This window comes from Salmo salar, chromosome 11 (assembly GCF_965601325.2).
Source record: "Salmo salar chromosome 11, fSalSal1, whole genome shotgun sequence".
Classification (NCBI taxonomy): domain Eukaryota; kingdom Metazoa; phylum Chordata; class Actinopteri; order Salmoniformes; family Salmonidae; genus Salmo; species Salmo salar.
The window spans coordinates 80253231-80274941 of record NC_138301.1 but is presented as its reverse complement, the minus strand read 5'-3'; the positions used below and the strand labels follow the sequence as shown (position 1 = coordinate 80274941).

The 21711-nt window shown below is 40.7% G+C and overlaps 1 protein-coding gene across 2 annotated transcripts; it reads right to left on the bottom strand.

Moving 5' to 3' along the window:
• Positions 1-521: 521 nt before the first annotated feature.
• LOC106562923 (alpha-2,8-sialyltransferase 8E) lies at positions 522-21491 on the bottom strand. 2 transcript variants are annotated; one of them, XM_082958079.1, is made up of 9 exons: positions 20569-21491; positions 13968-14075; positions 13528-13623; positions 6099-6191; positions 4725-4811; positions 4032-4176; positions 3748-3860; positions 3479-3571; positions 522-3151 (listed from the first exon to the last, which is right to left on the bottom strand). In XM_082958079.1, exons 1-9 carry the CDS (start codon positions 20712-20714, stop codon positions 2689-2691), a joined length of 1344 nt encoding a protein of 447 aa, XP_082814205.1. In that variant the 5' UTR covers positions 20715-21491; the 3' UTR covers positions 522-2688. The 2 variants fall into 2 exon arrangements, with proteins under 2 accessions (XP_082814205.1, XP_013983502.1); XM_014128027.3 differs by lacking the exon at positions 13528-13623.
• Positions 21492-21711: the final 220 nt, after the last annotated feature.

Genomic DNA, 21711 nt, shown 5'->3' with positions numbered 1-21711 from the left:
GAGCAGACAAACCAGAGGCCAGCTGACCTGAAATGAGACGGTAAATTGGTCATGTGGTTGTGGTCCATCCATCAGGAGCACATATGTTGTGGTCATTAGTCACCAAACGGAAGAAGACTGACTGTCATTTTCCGTTTCTGTTGCAAAACATTTTGAAACGCTTTCTGTTGCATCCCCTAATGAACATGGCCCCCGATTTACTCATTAACTGCAGACAAAATACTTGACTTCAGATGACAAGATTGAATTCGCTGTCATTCATTGGGAAATGTTGCATTTTCCTGTCATGTTCAATTCCACACACTTGAAAAAGTATCCAAATACTGTCATGTATTTAATTCCATGCGGTGCTATTCTGAGTTTCTCACTTGCAGTGTTAGTACAGTAGATTTGTTGGGTTGTATGGTGATTGGCGGGTATAGTTTGGACTAAAATGATTGGTTGTTGTATGCCTGACCCAAATCCACATTTCTTCGTAGATCAGACATCTATATATAGAAAGTAAATGATCAGGACAAGCAGAAAATCCAAACATGTTTATTTACAAACACAATATAAAGAATGACCCAGAATGTAGGTTTCATATCACTGTTCAAACTGTAATAATTCCATCCAAGCTCTAATAATTCCATCCTTTCATTTTCGGACTGATTCTTCTACCTAGTTATTTTTTACTCTATAAAATTAAGATCTTTTGTGATTCTGAGACTCAAACTTGAAATTATTTAATGTGCTCATACGGATAACTTATTTTGTGCATTGTGTCTTTTACACAATCTGTGTGACTGTGAATTACAAGTCAAAGAAACAATCTTCCAAAGACTTTAGGAGTGATCATGGAAGATCATGGGAATTTGGGGCGTTACAAAAATCAAAAAGCCTTGCACAGCATGTACAGAAGAATGGTCCTATGTTTCCAGTTCAGTAATGTTCCTCCACTCTGTCACAGTTAAACACAACAAATACTAATAGAAACAAACATACAGCATTCCAAGGCTGAGATCCATGATGCTTTCAAGGTTACAACTTTGTCACATTGCAAAAAGGGAAATGACACGATGCAGTGATAATAATGATAACAAAAATCATATAATTTCAAAAGGGGGCGATATTAGTAATTCCTTTCCATCATCTGTAAAAAAGTGCCTTTGTCGATCAGTTCTCTTTTAAAATCCATTCAAGGTTGATATAAGGTTTCAGGTAGCCTAGCGGTATGAGAATTTGGCCAGTAACCGAAAGGTTGTTCTGCCCTTGACCAAGGCAGTTAACCTCCCACAACAACAGCTCCCTGGGTGCCCAATGTGGCCGCCCCCTGCACCTCTCCGATTCTGAAGGGTTGGGTTAAAAGCGAAAGTCAAGTTTCGGTTGGGCCTTGTGTGCAATTGATGATAAATGTAATATCATTTGAATTAAAACTAATCTCTCCCAATGATCTGTGAGCTTTAGCAGAAGCTGATCGTTGTAAACACGTGTTGGTTGCAGGCACACACAAAACAGAGAATATAGTAGAATCATGCACAGCATCACATGAGTATGCAAATAGCATTATATCTTACAGGAATTATATTATATTTAGTCATTTCAACAGCAGAAGTGAACCTCTTCTCGTCATGGTTATTAAGGTGAGTCAGCAGACAGTAGGAACAAGAGTTTGTTTGATACAAACGTCCATTAGATAAGCAATTCAGGGGTGAATTGCATATCTGAGAGAGGATTTGTACATTTATATCATAAGGCAGCATGGTTTTAAGACATGGATGACAGAGAGAAATCAGATTGGTCAACAGTGCCCAATAACTAGGGCCAGGGTGTGTTTTTCTAACTATGTGGCCTACTATGGTGGTGGTGATTATAAAATATTAATCATCTCACCTTTGTCCAAAAACAGCAAGCAAATAAAACACAACCATTTCACATCAGAAATATCTAAGGGTATCTTCCAGTGTTTGGCTAGTCAGTTGTACAGAAGAAAGTGGACCTATGAAAAAGGTCCTCTCAGGTCAGGAGTGTTTTATAATAAATATTTACCCATATAAAACAGTTGAATGTAGCTGGACAACTGAAGGTTAAACATTTGGATCTTTGAACATATATTTTGGATTCGCTCAACGTCAATAGTGTTCAGGATTTTTACACAGACATAAATAAAAGCTGCCACACCTACAGAGTGTCTGAGAAAGAGAGCACGAGGGGGGATCATAACACAGGAAGCAGCAAAGAGAAAGTACAGGAGGAGGTGATGGACACACAGAGTGGCCTTATTTCAGTGTAAATAGTTGTGCAACACGTTAAGTTCAAACCTCTGTACAGCAGTACCACCGAGCCACTAAGATTTCACAGAAACGACACCACTAGGAAAGATCACTTCACATTAGAACAAGCAACCTACAGAATCAGAGATACCAGCGGCCATTGGAGTTGCTTATTCAGCAAGAGAGTATGAAACACATCAAGAGAAATGATCGTGTTGGCATAAAAGCAAGCAACCTTCAACACATGGAGCTAGTGTAAAAAGCACAAATATACGGTGTGAGCTCAAAAGGCCATCTCTCGTCAACTGTAAGAAAACACCAGTGTATCGAAATTAAGATATGCAAAATGATGGTAAATTAAGAACCCAGACAAAAACAGGAGTAAATGGTGACTTCCCACGATGCATTACAGTGGGGGCGTGGCTCTGGTGCACGATCATGTGCAAGGTCCTGAGTGTACATTGAGGATACCTCGCGTGTGCATGTGCATGAAGTTAAAGATCTCATGGGGCATGGCGTGGAACCCGGGGCGGGGCTTGACGTTGTCATAGTAATGGTGCGTGATGAAAATGCCCGAGGGGTTCATGGGAAACGCCCAGAAGCCGTAGAGGTGGACCTCCTCGCACAGTTCCATGGCGGCAGTGACTAGCATCAGGCCGCTGCTGAGGCGTTTGGCGCGGACACCCTGGACAGTCCAGAAGCGCTGGACATTGAGCAGGTACTGGGGGTGGAAGAAGAACACACCCCTCTGGGAGTCAAAGTCGTCCAGCATGTACTTGACCCGGAAGGAGACGTCAGTGTTACGCGTGTTGTAGAAGGCGGGTAGGACCACTGACGAGTTCTCGTAGTTCTGAAGAACCTCGTAAAATGGTCGCCGCCACTTCTCTAGCTTCTGGAACCTGGTGGTGGAGGAGAGATAAGGGATTAGAGTGTGTATAAAGAGGGAGGAGGTGTATGTGTGTGCGTGTGTGTTTGCAAGGACGTGCTGCAGCTCTGTGCCAGAACATTACATTTTACTAAGTGCAGTGCACACCCATTGTAACTGCTGCCGTTAATGCATTTCAGGTCTAGATGGTGTGTGTGCGTGCCTGGGCACAGATGCCAATTCAACGTCTATTCCACATTGGTTCAACGTAATTTCATTGAAATGATGTGGACACAAAGTTGACTCAACCAGTGTGTGCCCAGTGTGAATACAGTTATTTGTTGACATAGCCTTACAGTACCTCTCCGTTATAATACTTGGATTAATCGTCACCAGATCCGTTTTGGCGCCTACATCAGCTGAATACTTGTCGTTGATAGGTGGTATGTTGCATCTTTGAAGGAAGGATAATTATTTACATTATTCAATGCAGATTCTGAGAAGGTCTGAGCAGAGCGAAAGTAATTAAATAGTGTATCTTGCCATTTGATATCTGCAGTCAAAAATAAATCAACCCAAGCGTGATGCTTGGAAATATTTGTAGCACTACAGAATAAAGATGACGTGTACCTAAACACGAAATCTGCGGAGTCAATATCCTTCCCACATTTGCTGTTCTTGATGATTCCTCCGTTTCCAACAACTGCACATTTCTTAAACTGAGACTTGGAGTATGGCATGTCCTTTCAATGAAACAGAACCAGAGTCAAACAGAAATATGGGGTACAGTTTTATAACCAGAGAAAGTGGAGTTCCATCACCTTAGGGTACGAGGTAGGGTACATAGCATAGGTAGTCATACAGGACGTCATACAGGATGATATACTGTATATTGTTATAATTGGAACACTCACGTCAGGAAACATCTTGAAGACCTCAGTACTGATGGGCAGGATGCCACTGGTGTCCACCTCATACCTCAGCTTGGTGCCTGCTGGAGTGTTCCTCTTGGTTGTGAACAGGAAGGAGGGTGCATTACAACACCGCGACAGAGACATCCTATTGGAGAGAACAATAGAAGGGAAGAGTTACTGTCAGACCCAAAAAACTGTAGTAGAACAAGGGTGTTGCAGAAAACTAGCAACACTGGTCCCTGAGGACTAGAACGGTGCAACCCTGCAGTAGAAAATGTCTCTATGAGTCTGGTTAGTCACACAATAAAGATGCCCTGATATACAGAGAGACATCTAAGCAATGTGATTGGTACTATAGGGGCAGAGTCACACTAGATAGAGATGGCCGATACTGAGTGGGAGTGCCACAGAAAAGAGAGGGAGGCTAATGTGTGTGATGTACGGTAGGAGAGCACTAATAGCTCCTCTGAACAGGCTCATGCTAATAGACTGGTGGCATTCCAAGTCTTCTGTTCCGCATTCACGCTCCGCAGATGATCAGATATCACAATGCCTAAAGAAGTGTTTAAGGTCTCGTGAACCACGATAATATGATAGAGCAATCTTTTGAGATGTACAGCGTGACTGCAAGAACGGTGACCTGTTACGCCATCTCTGTGATGCGTTAAAGTTAAAGGTCAATTCGAAGCTCACTTGAAGTTGTTGGTCTCCACCATGTTTTGCTGCCACTTGCACACCTGCAGGTTCCTCCATCTCTCAAACAGCTCCGACGTCTTCACCCTGACAGATGGGCAAGGGAAACCCCACATAAAACCGAGACAAACAAGAGAAGAGTCAAGTGATCCATGTATGTTTAAGAATAAGCCCTATACCCTATGGCCCTACACTGCATATACTGCAGATCAGAGGGGTACATTTTATTGGGGTGAGGGCCACAAAAAAATCCCTGCTGTAGATGGTCTCACAATGAGGGGGTTGAAAACTGCACAGGTAGATACAATATTTTAATATTTAAAAACGGGGTGAGGGGGCTGCATGGAGCTACAAAAACCACAGAGATGACACTGCAGCACTCTGCTCTGTAATATGAATATTAAACACGCGCTGAGGTGTAACATGAGAATGGCACTGGAAGCTGTGGCAATGGATTTAGCATTGCGACCAGGCACTCCCTCTGACTGACGTCTTGCGTCTGCCGTCTTGAGGAGAAGATGGGATGGCCAGAAATAGAAGGTCTCTAAATAGCTCCCCTTGAACTGACATTCCCCCTCAATGATTGGAAAATGTGATTTGCTCCGGGAGGGAAAGCACTACCAGGGCTGGCAGTAGTGTAATGAGAGTCAGTCACTGCACTGTAACTGCTGGCAGAGCCAAGGAGTTGTTGTCTGTCTGTCGCGCTGTCTGCTGCCTGGCCTGGCACACTGTCCCTCAGCAAGCACCTCTTACAGGTGTGATAAATAGCTCAAACATCCTCAAGAACATGTAAGCCTGTGCCAGAGTCTGTTCTAGTGGTAGCACTGTACATCCCCCTGGCAAAAGAGGTTCAAGGGCTGTCTCGCCTACTTTCTCATCTATCTTTGCCCTTGTCTGTTTCTCCCACCATAGCTTCCTACTGCTGTATTATAAAATCATGATTTAAATGTTTGTTGATAGGACAAGGGATGGGCCTGCATGTTGGAACTGAGTGCACAGACTTTGCTTCCTCCAATATCTAATATCAACATTTCAAAGAGAGAACACAAACCAGCAAGGCACATATGCCCTTGAGGATCATAGTTGCCCATCACTGCATTTGTACACTCTTTGAAAAAAGGGTTTTAAAAGGGTTCTTCGGCTGTTCCCAAAGGAGAACCCTTTGAAGAACCCTTTTTTGTTTCCAGGTAGAACCCTTTTGGGTTCCATGTAGAATCCTCTGTGGAAAAGGTTTTACATGGAACCCAAAAGGGTTCTACATGGAGCCAAAAATATTTCTTCAAAGGGTTCTCCTGTGGGGACAGCCAAAGAACCCTTTTAGGTTCTAGATATAACCTTTTTATCTAAGAGTGTAACACAGGCGATTACACTCACATGGTCAGGACTTTGACATCCATAATCTCCTGCCTGAGCTCTTTGCATGCAGTGGAGTTGTAGTCATAGGATCCATCGTATGAGTCCAGATACCTGGAGGGATAGTCACAGTCAGCGTCACGCTGCACTGATCTGATCTACACAATAATCAACAATAAAAAGGAAGAGGCTGGGACACAAAACACATAGCACAGTGGGGTTGGGGAAAGATGTTATACATTGTGGGACACTTTTAACTTTATTCCATTACAATTGTGGCTTTACTTTAAAATACATTATGAATATTAATCTTTAACATGAAGACATTGTTATGGAATGAGTGGCAGGTGTGATATCATTCCTATGGATACGGGATCCACAATATGTATCCTGGACACTTAAGTCACCAGCTACCATAATTTCTCTGTTTTGTTTTCAGATTTTCTTGTTGCTGATAACATTCATTATGTATTTTGACTTGACATGGGAACTTTGACTTCACATGGGGAACAACAATTAACATGGACATTCTTCTTAACAAAAAATTGTGTTTGCAAACAACAAAAATAGCATGAAATACATAGTGAGAAAGGGGAAGGGGGAGGTAGAAATCTTGTGGTAAGTTGTGAGAAAACATGACTAAACCCTGATGGCAGGGGCACCTAGACTGCATAACCTTTATCATGGATAAGGTTTGTCTCTGTTGTATGGCATGTACAGTATGCTGGATAGAGTGAACCGCACAGCTGCACATTATGATGCCAATGGAGAACATGGGGAGTAACTGCAGCTGTCTCACTGCATAAGGCAGACTCAGCATACTTACGCAGGGGGAAAAACTGGTATTTTATGTGATTATAGTCCGGTTGGGTAACACTTTACTGTAGGTGTCCTCATGTATGCATTCATAAGCAGTCATAAGTAGTTTTCAATAGTTATGAGTCACAGCATAAAACCGGTTATACAGTAATGAGTGTTTTACATGAATGTTCATCCTGTTGTCCTATGCTCGAATGTCAAATCAAATTTAATTGTATTAGTCACATTAGTCACCTTACAGTGAAATGCTTACTTACTACGAGCCCCTAACCAACAATACAGTTTAAATTATTATTATTTTTTTAAATACGAATAAGAATAAGAAATAAAAGTAACAAGTAATTAAAGAGCATGTCAACTGTTAATAACAACTGCTATTATACAGTCTGGGTGACAACTTATGTCATATGCCTGCTACATTAGAGTCTACATACCAGATGTTATAAAAGGGTGTGATGTAATTTACCAACCTCTGTGTCACATTATTACATTGAATGGAATGATGGGCACCATAACCATGTCATATGCCCTTATAAGAGTGTGCACAGACACCTTAAGTAAAGTTACATTCATTTAATTAATTTAAAACAGTTATGAATGTGCTTATACACAGGATGAGTTGAGAGTATCATAAAACTTTACAATTTAAAGGATCTCCAAGAAACATGGGCAAATGAGAGCACAGATGTACTAAAAAATTACGTATTATAATAGCAAAAATGTAGAAACGAAATGGAAGCAAATATAATTTTCCAATAAAATCAATGTTGCTGTGGAAAAATGGGACAGATGGGGAAAAAAGTAAGATGTGCAGGCTACAGCAATAATGACAGCAGCTATATTACAAAAAAAATGGGTAGCTAGCTAGCTAGTTAGTCAGTCAGGTAACTAGTAACAGGGTTGGAGAGCCCTGCTCTACACAGTCCAAACAATGTGTATTCATACCCTTAGTGGCACGACATGAGCAAAGAGGCCTCACTGTGCTGCCTGCCCCCATCGATGCATAGCTAGCTAGAGCTAGAGGTACTAAACGTAGCTAGCTAGTTGGGGAATTCTGAAATATAACGCTTATTTTGGAGCACATCACACAATACATTCTCTTTCACATATACTTTAGTTTAGAGGCAATTACTTTTTAATCTTAAAGAGATTCTCCTGTACTTTTGTATACTTTTTAGCCAGTAGTTCTGAAAGTAGTGCTCATGAGCCAAAAATTGTCCCCGAAAATTGCGTACTTCGTCACATATGTGCAGATATGTGCACCACGTCATTTCTCTCTCACCTCTCGCAATGCTGTGTACAAATCTTGCTAGTTGTCACTCAAATGGTGAGGGGCTGAAGCTCATTGGCTAGAACTCGAATTGCTATGGGGCTGGCCCACGTGGAGGAAAATGTAGGGAAAACGGCGCAGCACAGCTTCCAGAAAAACAGTTGCTTTCAAACTAGGGATTTTGTGGCTAATTGAGGGAAGACAAAAATTCTGCTCATAGATTATGGATGTATGAACTACACATTCACACATCTAGCCCAAAGCAGGAGGTTTAAAAAATACCTTGTCGTCGCAAAGTTCCGGTGCATGTTTTTAATACATGTTGTTAACTCAATCTAACTAGCTAACGTTATCCATGTTCTTTGCTATTGGTTTGTGAGGTGATCTTCTCGCTTCTGTGTTGTTATGTTGGTAAGTCCCACCCTTCTTCTTCTTACGATTTCAGCTACATGATTCACTGACACAAGAGACCGCAATAACTTTTCATTGGATCCGGAAACTTGTGTCAGCGAATCATATCGCTGAAATCAGAAGAAGGGTGGGGATTAACATAACCTAACGTAGCAGGCGTAAAAGAAACATAAGATGGGAGAAGAGATCTTGGCTCATCATGTGGAAAACTTAGCTAACTAGCTAGCTACAGCTAATAACATAGATAAAAACAACATTAAATAACATGTATTAAGATGAAAAGTTAATTGCATTTAAAGTGTACAGCGCCTTCAGAAAGTATTCAAACCCCTTGACTTATTCCACATTTTGTTGTTACAGCCTGAATCCAAAATGGATCTCACCCATCTACACACAATACCACATAATGACAAAGCAAAACTTTTTAGAAATGTTTGCAAATGTATTGAAAATAATATACAGAAATATGTAATTTATAACTATTCAAATCCCTAAGTCAATACTTTGTAGAAGCACCTTTGGCAGCGATTACAGCTGTGAGTCTTTCTGGGTAAGTCTCTAAGAGATTTCCACAGCTGGATTCTGCAACATTTGCCTATTATTTCTTCAAAATTCTTCTAGCTCTGTCAATTTGGTTGTTGATCATTGCTTGACAACCATTTTCAGGTCTTGCCATAGATTTTCAAATGGATTTAAGTCAAAACTGTAACTTTTAGGTTATCATTGTCCTGCTGAAAGATGAATTAATCTCCCAGTGTCTTTTGGAAAGCAGACTAGACCAGGTTTTTCTCTAGGATGTTGCCTGTGCTTAGCTCCATTCTGTTTCTTTTTTTCCTGAAAAACTCCCCAGTCCTTAACAATTACAAACATACTCATAACATGATGCAGCCACCACTACACTTGAAAATATGGAGAGTGGTACTCAGTAATGTGTTGTATTGGATTTGCCCCAAACATAACACTTTGTATTCAGCACAAAAAAATTGTTTTGCCACATTGTTTGCAATTCTGTAGGCTTGGCCCTAATTTTTGAGCTCTCTGAAACCTGGAGTTGCATGGCAAATGGTACAAGATCAAAGGACAAAGCCCAAGGACTAGTCGACCCTTCCCCCTCTGAGGGGCCAAATGTACATCTCTCTGTTATAGTATTCAGAGCACTGAATATTGGATGTGATAGAATAATACTATAGTATCCATGTTTGGTATCTATCAGAAACTTGTTCACTGAGAATAACTGATGCTATCTATATGTACAGTACCAGTCAAATGTTTGGACACACCTACTCATTCCAGGGTTTTTCTTTATTTTTAATATTTTCTACATTGTAGAATAATAGTGAAGACATCGAAACTATGAAATAACACATATGGAATCACGTAGTAACCCAAAAAGTGTTAAACAAATAAAACATTTTGGGGGGGGATTTTTCAAAGTAGCCACCCTTTGCCTTGATGACAGCTTTGCATTAATGTCGTTTTGTTCCCCTTGTCCAGACACTGTCCTTGTTTTGTTTCATGTCTGTTTATCCATTAAATCTTCTCTCCCTGTACTTGCTTCTCATCTCCCAGCATCTGTCCTCACAAAATACAGACACCAATATTGGAAGGTTGTTTTTTGTTGGGGTTGGTGACATCGGGTCCGGGTGCCGCTGCCGAAGGAACAGAGGGTGCCTCAGCTGGCTCGTCAGCTGGCTCGTCACAAATCCTGTTGTGCCGCAGCAACGTTGATTTTGTTGGAAAACTATATTTGCTTCCATTTCGTTTCAATATTTAAGTTTTTTTGGCAAGTTGTTGGCATTATAATGTGTGCTTTTTTAAAATAAAAAACCCCATCTGTGCTCCCATTTGCTGATGTTTCTTGGAGATCCTTTGAATGGTAATGCTTTATGATACTCTCAACTCATCGTGTGGTATAAGCACATTCATAACTGTTGTATAACACCTCATATTAAACTCACTTTACTTAAGGTGTCTGTACACACTCTATAAGGGCATAGTTATGACATGGTTATGACGCCCATCATTTCATTCAATGTAATAATGTGACACAGAGGTTGGTAAATTACATAGCATCCTGTTATAACATCTGGTATGTAGACTCTAATGTAGCATGTAACAACATATGACATAAGTTGTCTTGCAGACTGTGTAATATCAGTTGTTATTAACAGTTGACATTAGCGCATTTGTCAACAGGACAAAAAGTCATTTTTAACACACATTATAACTGGTTTTATAACGTCTCATGCCTTGACTCATAAATATTTAAACCTACTTATGATAGCTTATGACAAATTGTATAATGTGTTATATATCTGTTATAAAGGCTTTATGAATGCATGCATAAGGACACCTACAGTAAAGTGTTACCTATGTTGTATACTGGTTGTATAAGGAAGATTTTTTCCATGTCTTTTTAGCAACCAAGTAAGCCTCTTTATCTGGATATAATTATAAAATCTGATTATCTGACATCTTTCCCATGACGTATTGGTCTTGTCACGGAAAAATATGTCTTTACCTAGTTGTAATAAAGACCAGTTGGTTGTAATCCTGTTATAAGACGTATTCTCAACCAGTTTACAACCAGAATATAACTTCATTTAGACTTCATGTGCCACATTTTGCTTGCTGGTTAGCCTGAGTTCATCAGTCCCTGTCTGGAATAACCATACATGTCTCCCTTATCTGCAGATATCTTTACATGTCGAAATTTAACTAAGGAAGATCACATGAAAATCTGTTGGTCCTACATTTGTATTTATTACCTTATCTGGTATGACATGCACACACATACATACCCACATACATGCACAATCATACACATAATCATAATGTACATACTGTACACAGTCATCATTCTCACTCAGATTCAAACTATTCGATAAGAGTTTTACAGCTCATTGAATGATTCAAGATGTAATTTCATAAAATCCTGATTGGACAAATACAACCTTTACATGCTTGCGAGGATAGGAGATTCTTCTTAACAAGAGGTTTCAGACAAGGAAATAAATAAATAAACCAATTAAGAAACATTATACAGGAAAATGGTGACATAAAACAAAAAATCAACAACAGCATTAGATTGATATGGTGGTAGTGATTGTGTAAAATTTGAGACAAACACAATGACATCTGAAGGGAAGGAAACTTAAGGAAAGTGAGAACATGGTGAACATTTTAGCATGACAGAAAAGATTTTTGACTAACATTTTGCATCTTCTCCTCCCTTTTGAGACCATCATCAGCACCAGAATCTAACCCAAATCTTTTCCTCCCTCTCAGACCAGGCAGAGAGCCACACAGAGGAGTCAAATCTCCCACTAGGTGTATTTAAATAGGCTTGTAATGGATAATGCTATTGATCCACGTACCAGGTTTGGAAAAGGCTGCCCTATCTGGCGCCTGAGCAGGAGGATTCTTGCCTGAGGACCACAGCCAACTGCATAGCCTCAGAGGCACCAGGAAAGGAGGAGAGCTAAAAGCTCCCAATACCTGATACCTATTGAGAAGGTGCTTTCTATTTGGAAAATATTTAAAAGTAGATACTAAATAGGTGAACTTGAGTCCTACTTTCTACTTGATGGACACAGAGTGGCTGCCCAGCTGGCAAAACTGGTTCCATTGGCTAAACATCTTTTTAGGAACCATAAAATATGTCTTAATCTGATTGTAATCTGGCTATACGACAAGATAACAACCCCAAAATGTATTTCCAATCACGTGTTGATGTCGTCTTTATCTGGGTGTAATCTGGTTATATGAAGTCCCCTCTACTATACCAGAAAGCCAGTTTACAACCAAAAAATTAAGTTATTATGACGTCAGGTGTCAAATTTTGTCTGCTGGGTGAGGTGTTGCTCAGTTGAATCCAAGATGGCGGCCTTCACAATGTGACACGCCAGTGAGTGAATTTGTAGAATAAATGCTATCTCGGTGAGATAGGATGAGGTGGAGAATGTTGGTGAAAAGGGGGATTAATGTTGTAAGCATGATTGATGTGGCTGTTAAAGTAAAATGAGGTGAGATAAAACACAAAAAGACAACATGGACGACATGACAGAAAAATGCATTTGAACGAGATGGTGGGATAAAAATCAAAATTAGTAAGGAACAATGAAACTGGTTGTCTACATCCCCCTGATGATGCGGTGTATTTTGGATTGGCTTGTTATCAAGTAAATACTTAAAAGGTCTAGAGCAGCATGTCTCTTATCCTTTATCATTGAAAAATGTGCTTCTTCGCTTCTTTTGGTTTACCTCTAATGATGAACCCCTAATAAGCACTGTAGCCTAGATAGAGAAGAAAGAGGATGACTCTGAATGTCGCCTTAGATCGCCCATGCCACACTGGCTTTCTGCTATCCATGAGGGATGGCCTGATGGAAGAGTGCCTATTAATAACCAGTGGGTTATCACACCTACTGACTTTAGGTCCTCATCCCACTGAAGCCAGAGACCTACTGGGAAATGTTTCATATTTTTGTCTTCTCTTGAGAGGAAAACAAAAGGAAAGGTAATCCAGGTAGGTCGTAGAGAGATACAATGCAGATGTGAGAAGAGGAGATAGGGGAGCAGAGAGATGTGTTCCATTATGTATATGACATACACTCAGAGCTGTGCAGAATGCATGAACACACAGGTTGAGGGTGAAAGGCGTTTGAGAAATGGGTGCTGGATGAGACACAGCGGTACAAGGAGAAGCCAGTACATCAACAGGAGAACCGTGGTCCAACCAGCTTCTCGGGGGGAGGGGGGAGGGGGGGAGGGGTTCGAGGGTTACGGGGTGGCAGGGGGTGGAAGGGATGAGACAACATGCAAGAGCAAATCTGCAGTGCAACCACCACTGAAAATATATGAGAGTTTGATCCTTTCAGACCAATGAAAAAGAAAGAGGCATTCTTGGGTTTCTGTAAAAGTACTTAAAATGCCTTCAGACCGGCCTACCTTTGAGAGCGTTTTTTTTTCTTCTTAATATCGGCTAGGCAGGGTGTGACTATTACGGAGATCTGTGAATCTGGCTGAAAATTCTGACGGAAACATCTGTCAACATGCAGACAGGTAAGTTAGAGTTAAATGTCAGTGTGAGTGGGTCCTGTGTCATCATCACCCCTGCAAACATCTCAACTTGGATTCCTCAGAAATGCAAAACAAGCAGAAGCAAAATATTTATGTGTGTGTTGCTGACTTCGTCTCTTTACTAGTTAGTTAGTACAGCAGTTTGTTGGTTATACTAGTTATGCATTGCGAGTGGAGGTTTCTAAGGCCCAGGCCACACATGCAGGGGGCTGGGTAATCAGCAGGAAATCTCAAGTTCTCTCTCTCGCTATCTCTCTTTCTTTCTCACAGGGGTGTTGTACAGTCAGTCAATCACATTGGAAATGTACCTTTTCTTCCCATTCCTGGCAGGCTTCAGAGATCCATCATCCAAGAAATTTACAGGACCGGTCCAATTTCCTGTCTCGTCTCCTTTGAGTCGGCTAAACTGTTGCGCACTAGTAAGAAAATGAGGCAGTTTATTTGGGATTTATTGTGCTTTAATTACCTGAGAACTAGCAGTCAGTCAAACACACACACACACACACACACACACACACACACACACACACACACACACACACACACACACACACACACACACACACACACACACACACACACACACACACACACACACACACACACACACACTCTTATACACAATGCACAAACACACACAGAGACACACCACACCATACAGAGGGATCAGCATTTGACTTTAGTAAACCAAATGAAACCAAGCCAAACATGGTTAGAATGAACCTAGATAATAACACCATGGTTGATAACAAATCTAGAAACTCAGTAATACATTTGTCATAAATAAAACACCCATAAAAAAAAATCTAAATTGAGAGAGAAAAAAATATACAAGCAAAAACAAACAGTAGGTAAAAATCTGAAGGGGACAAATAAGTCCAAGCTCAGACACAGCTGAATGACGAAGTGTATATGGGTCTGGCCAGCTGGTGTGGTTGGCAAGGATACCTCAAATCTGAGAATGGCATGCAATGCAGACACACACTTCTATCTCTGCTGCAGAGCACTGTGACAGAAAACACACTTGGTTTTAAAACAGTGTGTAAATATGCTACATCTGTTTATGACATGAAATAAAGATGCTTCACTTAATCCATTCATTGTGGTCAAACAGGTCAAATCTCAGTTGTTGTCTCACTAAAACCCCTAATCATTCACCATTTTAGGGGGTTTTGCCCAATATGCAGCACATCTTAGTTCGGTAGATTAGCCTGTAGGGTATTATTGCACATTACGCTCATGCACAATCTAAAAAAAAAACACAACACATTCTATAAATCAGAACCAAATGATTATGGTTAACAGGTTACACAGAGAACAGACAAACTGAGAGGATACTTAACGGTTTACAGACAACAGCGGCATATAGGCCACCGTTGAGAGGTGCATAGCACCTGTAGCCTCCCAGGCCACGACGCTGACCCCTACTGGATGGGACAGATTCCATCTCCTCCCTGAGTAACATGAGTGAATTGAACAGATTTTTGTCAAAATTGCACAAGGCAAATCCAAATATCCCAACCAAATATCCAAACCTGTAAGAAATTAAAATGATTTAATTCAAAGATGGATTCTGTATAAAAGGGACATGTTTGATTTCAATCATCATATTTGAAGCCTAAAAAAACATATGAATCGAAATAAACCTATTTGAGCATTCATGCCTTTGTGCAAATAATCCTGTGACTTTGTTCCATTAAATCATTGTGGACAGCAAAGCGTATCACTACAGTGTACTGGACAATAATCTTGCACATAAATCCTCTCCATAAGCACATTATGTGATGAAACAAACACTACTTTGGGCCTCATGTCAATACTGCGTGCCCATTTGGCTTCTCAGAGAACCACTTAAAAATCTGGCTGTTGCAGTCAGGATGGAGTGTGCTAAAACAGGACATGGATTTAGGCTTCTGGATCTGCTACATGATGCTCCTAAAGAAACCAGTGGGTGCAGCCACCGCACAACTGCACACCATCCAACTAGAGGGATGCCCTCTCTTAAAAAAGGTGACACTTTCTTTTCCCAACAAAGAAACTGCTGATGTGGTCTCTAAAAATACTGAACCTGACCTATCTGATCCACCATATTATCCAAATGAATATTACAGATGTCACATGGCACAGCGTTGATATGGCTGATGTCACTCTGAAGACTATTTATAGGCATTAAAGAGCTACTGTTCCGCTACTGTTGAGTTGATCAATAAATCAATATTGCTTCCCGTCAATTTTGTTTAGCGTGTATTATCAGCCTGTCAATTTCAATACTATCATATTATGCGGGAAACAAGTCTTTGACAATTCTACACCACAATCCCAAACAACATAAATCAGCTAATTAGAAAAGGACCCAAATAGATTGAGTTAGCAGCAGTCCATATTGCACTCTAAGGCCTATAGTCTGGAGTAGAAGACAACTTAGCTATTTATGTAGGGGCAGAGTTATGGTTGTGAGAGTAGAATAGGAATAATATCCTAATAGGATGTCCATTAATCACTCAGAATAATCGTTTCAACTGGTGAAGGTTTCTTAAGTGTTTACTCAACGGAGACTCAACTATCAATGTGCCCAGGTCCATTATCTATGAAGACATTTGTCACAGTCCTACCGGTGTTTTCTCCTCTAAGGGAAGGTCGGCAGGCAATCAACATACTAATAGATAAGCTTTGTTTTAGAATAATCTGCTACGGATGCTATGGTTCCAATTATATAATTGAATCAAGAATCGGAATGCTCAACTAAACAGTCTTTTTTAAAAGGTCTGGGTGAAGTTTTGGAGTTTTAGTTCAACTAAATAATAATCAAGAGTTTAATCCAAAAATGTAAAATTGTGCCCCCCCCCCAAAACATATCGATGGATCTAGTCAAGCTAGTTGTTATCTCTGAGTGGATTTCTAACATCATCTCCTGGACTGTTTGGTGCCACTTGTAGCCTACCCAGCCTGCTGCGGGTATTTTTAGGCATCGCCCTCTCCGAGTCAAGTGGAGATGAGAGAAGATCATGTGCACTGCTCCAAAGTGGGTCACTGTATTATTTAATAAGTTCTTCTTCCTCTTTACCGTGTGATTTCACAGCCTCGCGATCTCTACCCTGGCATAGAGCTTTAAGGGGTGTTTGTTAATGTCACTGCAGCCGGGCTGTGCTATATGATACACGCTGTGGAAATTCAAAATGAGAGATTTATTACTTGCCAGAATGCTAAAAGCACTACACCACTCCAAAGCACATGTGCCTTATGTCATTTAACAGACATGTGCACTCTCTGAATAGTGACCCTGAATTATCTTGAAGGTCTAACATAATCTGGACCTTCTTTGGAAAATGGTGACATCATCAGACGACTGTGTACCCAAATCATTGAGGGTAAAACAAAGTCTGCAAAACGAAAAAGATCAAAATGGCAGTCCATGACCCAATTCTGTCTACAGTTGCAAAAAAAATCTAAAATAATCTTGGAGTAATGGAGGACTAAAGTGCATGTATTTCATGCTGGTTATTCTCAGATGGTGCTCTTGACAACTGGCATTATTGCATTGTAGTTTAAGTGTCTTCTGTAGTACAGTCTCTTCCAGACCCACAGAATCTGGTCATTTACAGAGATAGTTTACTGAGATCCTTTGGAGCATAAGAGAATCTCATGAGATTGAGACCCATGTCCTTAGGCAGCGTTTGACTGGGCTACGTTTTGGTAGCATAGGTCGGGAGGGGTTGGACCATTGGTCCCATTCACAACTTTAGCTTGTTGTCATGGTTTCAGCATGTGGGGGGGAAGAATATCTCACAGTGACATCATTTTTAAGACATTCACTCTCTCCATCACGCTCACTCTCTCGTTCTCTCAAACACACTCTCATTCTCTCGCTCTCTTTCTCCTGAGGTGTGCAGATACTGTGTAGCAAAATGGCTGCCGTTGTTGCCCACTGGCTGGCTCAGTAGCTTCGTTGTGACTGTAGCCCGTTCCCCTCTTTCCCAGTCAGAGTGCTAGGAGTGCGGGGCAGGATAGATAGATAGATAGATAGATAGATAGATAGATAGATAGATAGATAGATAGATAGATAGATAGATAGATAGATAGATAGATAGATAGATAGATAGATAGATAGATAGATAGATAGATAGATAGATAGATAGATAGATAGATAGATAGATAGATAGATAGATAGATAGATAGATAGATAGATAGATAGATAGATAGATAGATAGATAGATAGATAGATAGATAGATAGATAGATAGATAGATAGATAGATAGATAGATAGATAGATAGAGATAGATAGAGATAGATAGATAGATAGATAGATAGATAGATAGATAGATAGATAGATAGATAGATAGATAGATAGATAGATAGAGGTATTGCTGGGGCTGGATTCATGCCATCTCAGCCATAACATATTCGATAGTGGATGCCATGAATCCACAGGATTTCATCAGAGTAGCCCAAGCGGTGGGGGAGACACACATGTGAGGGGGGCGTTGGGTGGGGGGGGGGGGGGGGGGGGCAGTTAGAATACAGCACATGTATGTTTGCTGTAAGGCAAAGCTATAATGCACTATTTATTTTGGGGGGTGTTAAATAGGCCTATCTAAAGATGAAAATATATCAGGTTCTCAGTATCTGCTCGTCTCCCAATGAAAAACATCCCAGCAGATGATAATGCAGAAGTCAAAGCCTTCCTGTGATTAATAATAGCATGTGTCACTATGGGTGCTATTAGCAACAACAGATTGCATGAGAAGAGGTAGAGTCCCTATTAATAGAGATATTACTGTTGCAGAGGTGTTACGAAACATCTTAGGAATGCATTATGCTGAAACAGCAGCATGACTGTGTGTGCATTGAAGCCCACAGTGTATAGTAGCTAAATGACTATCGAATCGGACAATAACCCCTTCGACATTAACATGTAGAATGATCAATATTAAGTGAAAAATACTGAACAATGAACTGCATCAATAGATTTGAGTTGTTTTTAAAACTGTGATATCAGCAGATAGGATATCAGTAGATATCCAAGCCTTATTTATGCAAGACTGAAACTGAAAATCGAATAAACACTTTAAAAAGGAGGTACACTACCATAATCAGCTGGGGCTCTGTGTGTAGCATGAATGTGATGCTTCACCTCATGAGAATTGTTTATATATGCCACTGGAAAAATGGAAGACTGATTTGCTATTTTTCAAGCTTACCCCCCACCCCTCCCCCTCCTCCCATGCAGCAATTACTACAACCACTACTCCCATATTCACACTGAATTACAATGACATTATGAATGCAGTTATAACAATAACAGAGCAATTTAATTCACAACATTTTTAAATGTCAGGCCGTCCCTTACATTTCAACATTATGCAATTGATAATAATTGAGTCTTCAGATGAATGGCAATTTATTTGATTTGAGCCTATAGGCTATTTGTGGAAGATATATTACAGTGCCTTCAGAAAGTATTCAGACCCCTTGATTTTTTCAGCATTTTGTTACGTTACAGGCTTATTCTAAAATGTATTAAATACATTTTTTTCCTCAACAATCTGCACACAATACCCCATAACGACAAAGCGAAAACAGGTTAGAATTTTTGGTATTTTTTTATATTTACAAGGGTATTCAGACCCTTTGCAATGACACTCAAAGTTGAGCTCAGGTACATCCTGTTTCCATTGATCATCCTTGAGATGTTTCTACAACGTGATTGGAGTCCACCTGTGGTAAATTCAATTGATTGGACATGATTTGGAAAGGCACACCTGTCTATATAACGTCCCACTGTTGACAGTGCATGTCAGAGCAAAAACCAAGCCATGAGGTCAAAGGAATTGTCTGTAGAGCTCCGAGACAGGATTGTGTCGAGGCACAGATCTGGGTAAGGGTACCAACACATTTCTGCAGTATTGAAGGTCCCCAAGAACACAGTGGCCTCCATCATTTTTAAAATGGAAGTTTGGAACCACCAAGACTCTTCCTAGAGCTGGCATCCCGGCCATACTGAGCAGTCGGGGGAGAAGGGCTTTGGTCAGGGAGGTGACCAAGAACCCGATGGTCACTCTGACAGAGCTCTAGAGTTCCTCTGTGGAGATGGGAGAACCTTCCAGAGGGACAACCATCTCTGCAACACTCCACCAATCAGGCCTTTATGGTGAAACCAAGATTGAACTCTTTGGCCTGAATGGCAAGCGTCACATCTGGAGGAAACCTGGCACCATCCCTACGGTGAAGCATGGTGGTGGCAGGATCATGCTGTGGGGATGTTTTTTTAGCAGCAAGGACTGAGAGACTAGTCAGGATCGAGGGAAAGAATAATGGAGCAAAGTACAGAGAGATCTTTGATGAAAACCTGCTCCAGAGTGCTCAGGACCTCATACTGGGGCGAGGGTTTGCCTTCAAACAGGACAACGACTCAAAGCACACAGCCAAGACAATGCAGGAGTGGCTTCGGGACAAGTCTCTGAATGTCCTTGAGTGGCCCAGCCAGAGCCCAGACTTGAACCAGATCGAACATCTTTGGAGACCTGAAAATAGCTGTGCAGCATTGTTCTCCATCCAACCTGACCAAGCTTGAGAGGATCTGCAGAGAAGAATGGGAGAAACTCCCCAAATACAGGTGTGCCAAGCTTGTAGCATCATACCCAAGAAAGCTCAATGCTGTAATTGCTGCCAAAGGTGCTTCAACAAAGTACTGAGTAAAGGGTCTGAATACTTATGTAAACTGTGATATTTCAGTGTTTTTTATTTATTTTTAAATTAGTAAAACTGTCATTATGGGGTATTGTGTGTGGATTTATGAGGGGAGAAAACACTATTTAATACATTTTAGAATAAGGCTGTAATGTAACAAAATATGGAAAAAGTCAAGGGGTCTGAATACTTTCCGAAGGCACTGTATTTCACATCGCTTACCTTTTAATGTAGTTTTTTCCATAGAGAATCTGTTGTAAAAGTGTAACCAGTCCAAATGCGCAAATGAATATAAAACAAAGCGACCTATTGCCGAGTAAATCTCTACCCGACGTAGGGTCGGCGTATCCCATTCTTCGGCGCAGCATCCGCTGGTGCCAAAAACCCCAGAATTAGCCTTCTCTCGCCGCACCATTCAGAATCAATCACACAGGTTTACCGTGAAAGCATTCGAGAAGACAATTGTCCAAATGTATTTACGGTATTTTTACAAATCTACTTCGCTGCGGCCACAGCACAAATCTCATTGGTCTTGGTCGAGAAGCATTGCCTCCTTATAAATAGAAAGCATGGAAATAGGCTACGACTCCGGACGGACCTTGATTTGATTATTAATTGTAGAATAAAAATCTTCTACCTTCTGGTATTTTGCGAGGCTGATGATGGTACAGAAAACATGAAATGTTTCTTCAAAAATGCCTGACATCTCTTTGTGATCATGCGTTACTGTCTCGACTGGGTGGTGCGCTCGATCGTAGGGCTCCACAGACAGTGGCAGGCAATGCAGATTTTCTAGTCTCATTTAACAGTGTTCCATAAGCGGTCTGGATATGCTAGCTCATAAAAAGAACATGACTGTAATTCGTATATAGTCAAAAGAATGGTGTAGTCTACGAAATCGCTCTTTTCTCAGGATAAACATAATGGCGTTAATTGTGACGCACAGTTTGGTGATAATAACAGCTTCTTCTTTATATTACAGCAGACTGATCCATAGATGCTGATGCTCTCTCTCTCTCTCTCTCTCTCTCTCTCTCTCTCTGTGTCTCGCTCTTCTCTATATCTCTCTATATACCGTATATCTTCTATAAATCTCTAGCTTCTCTATCACTCGTATCTTCTCTCTCCCTGTTGGGTTCATCTCTGGTCAGCCAAAACCAAGGTCAACGTGCCTTCTTCTAAGGACAAGATAGACACCTCCAGACCGGTTTAACTGTCTGCCCACAGTGCCCCTTTGTTCACCCACAGGTCTAATAGGCCTATAGCAATCTCCCGTATAGTCCTACACATAGGCCTATTTTCCTTACATGGGGGAAATCTGAATTTTGACAAATAATGAAATTCAAATTTCCATAGGTCTATATT

Excerpts from the sequence above, each read along its gene's own strand:
- LOC106562923 (XM_082958079.1), bottom strand. The coding sequence starts at position 20,714 with ATGCTGCGCCGAAGAATGGGATACGCCGACCCTACGTCGGGTAGAGAT. Across the intron at positions 14,076-20,568 it reads GGAAAAAACTACATTAAAAG|TGCGCAACAGTTTAGCCGAC; the intron begins GTAAGCGATGTG and ends TTTTCTTACTAG. Across the intron at positions 4,812-6,098 it reads GATGTCAAAGTCCTGACCAT|GGTGAAGACGTCGGAGCTGT; the intron begins GTGAGTGTAATC and ends CCCATCTGTCAG.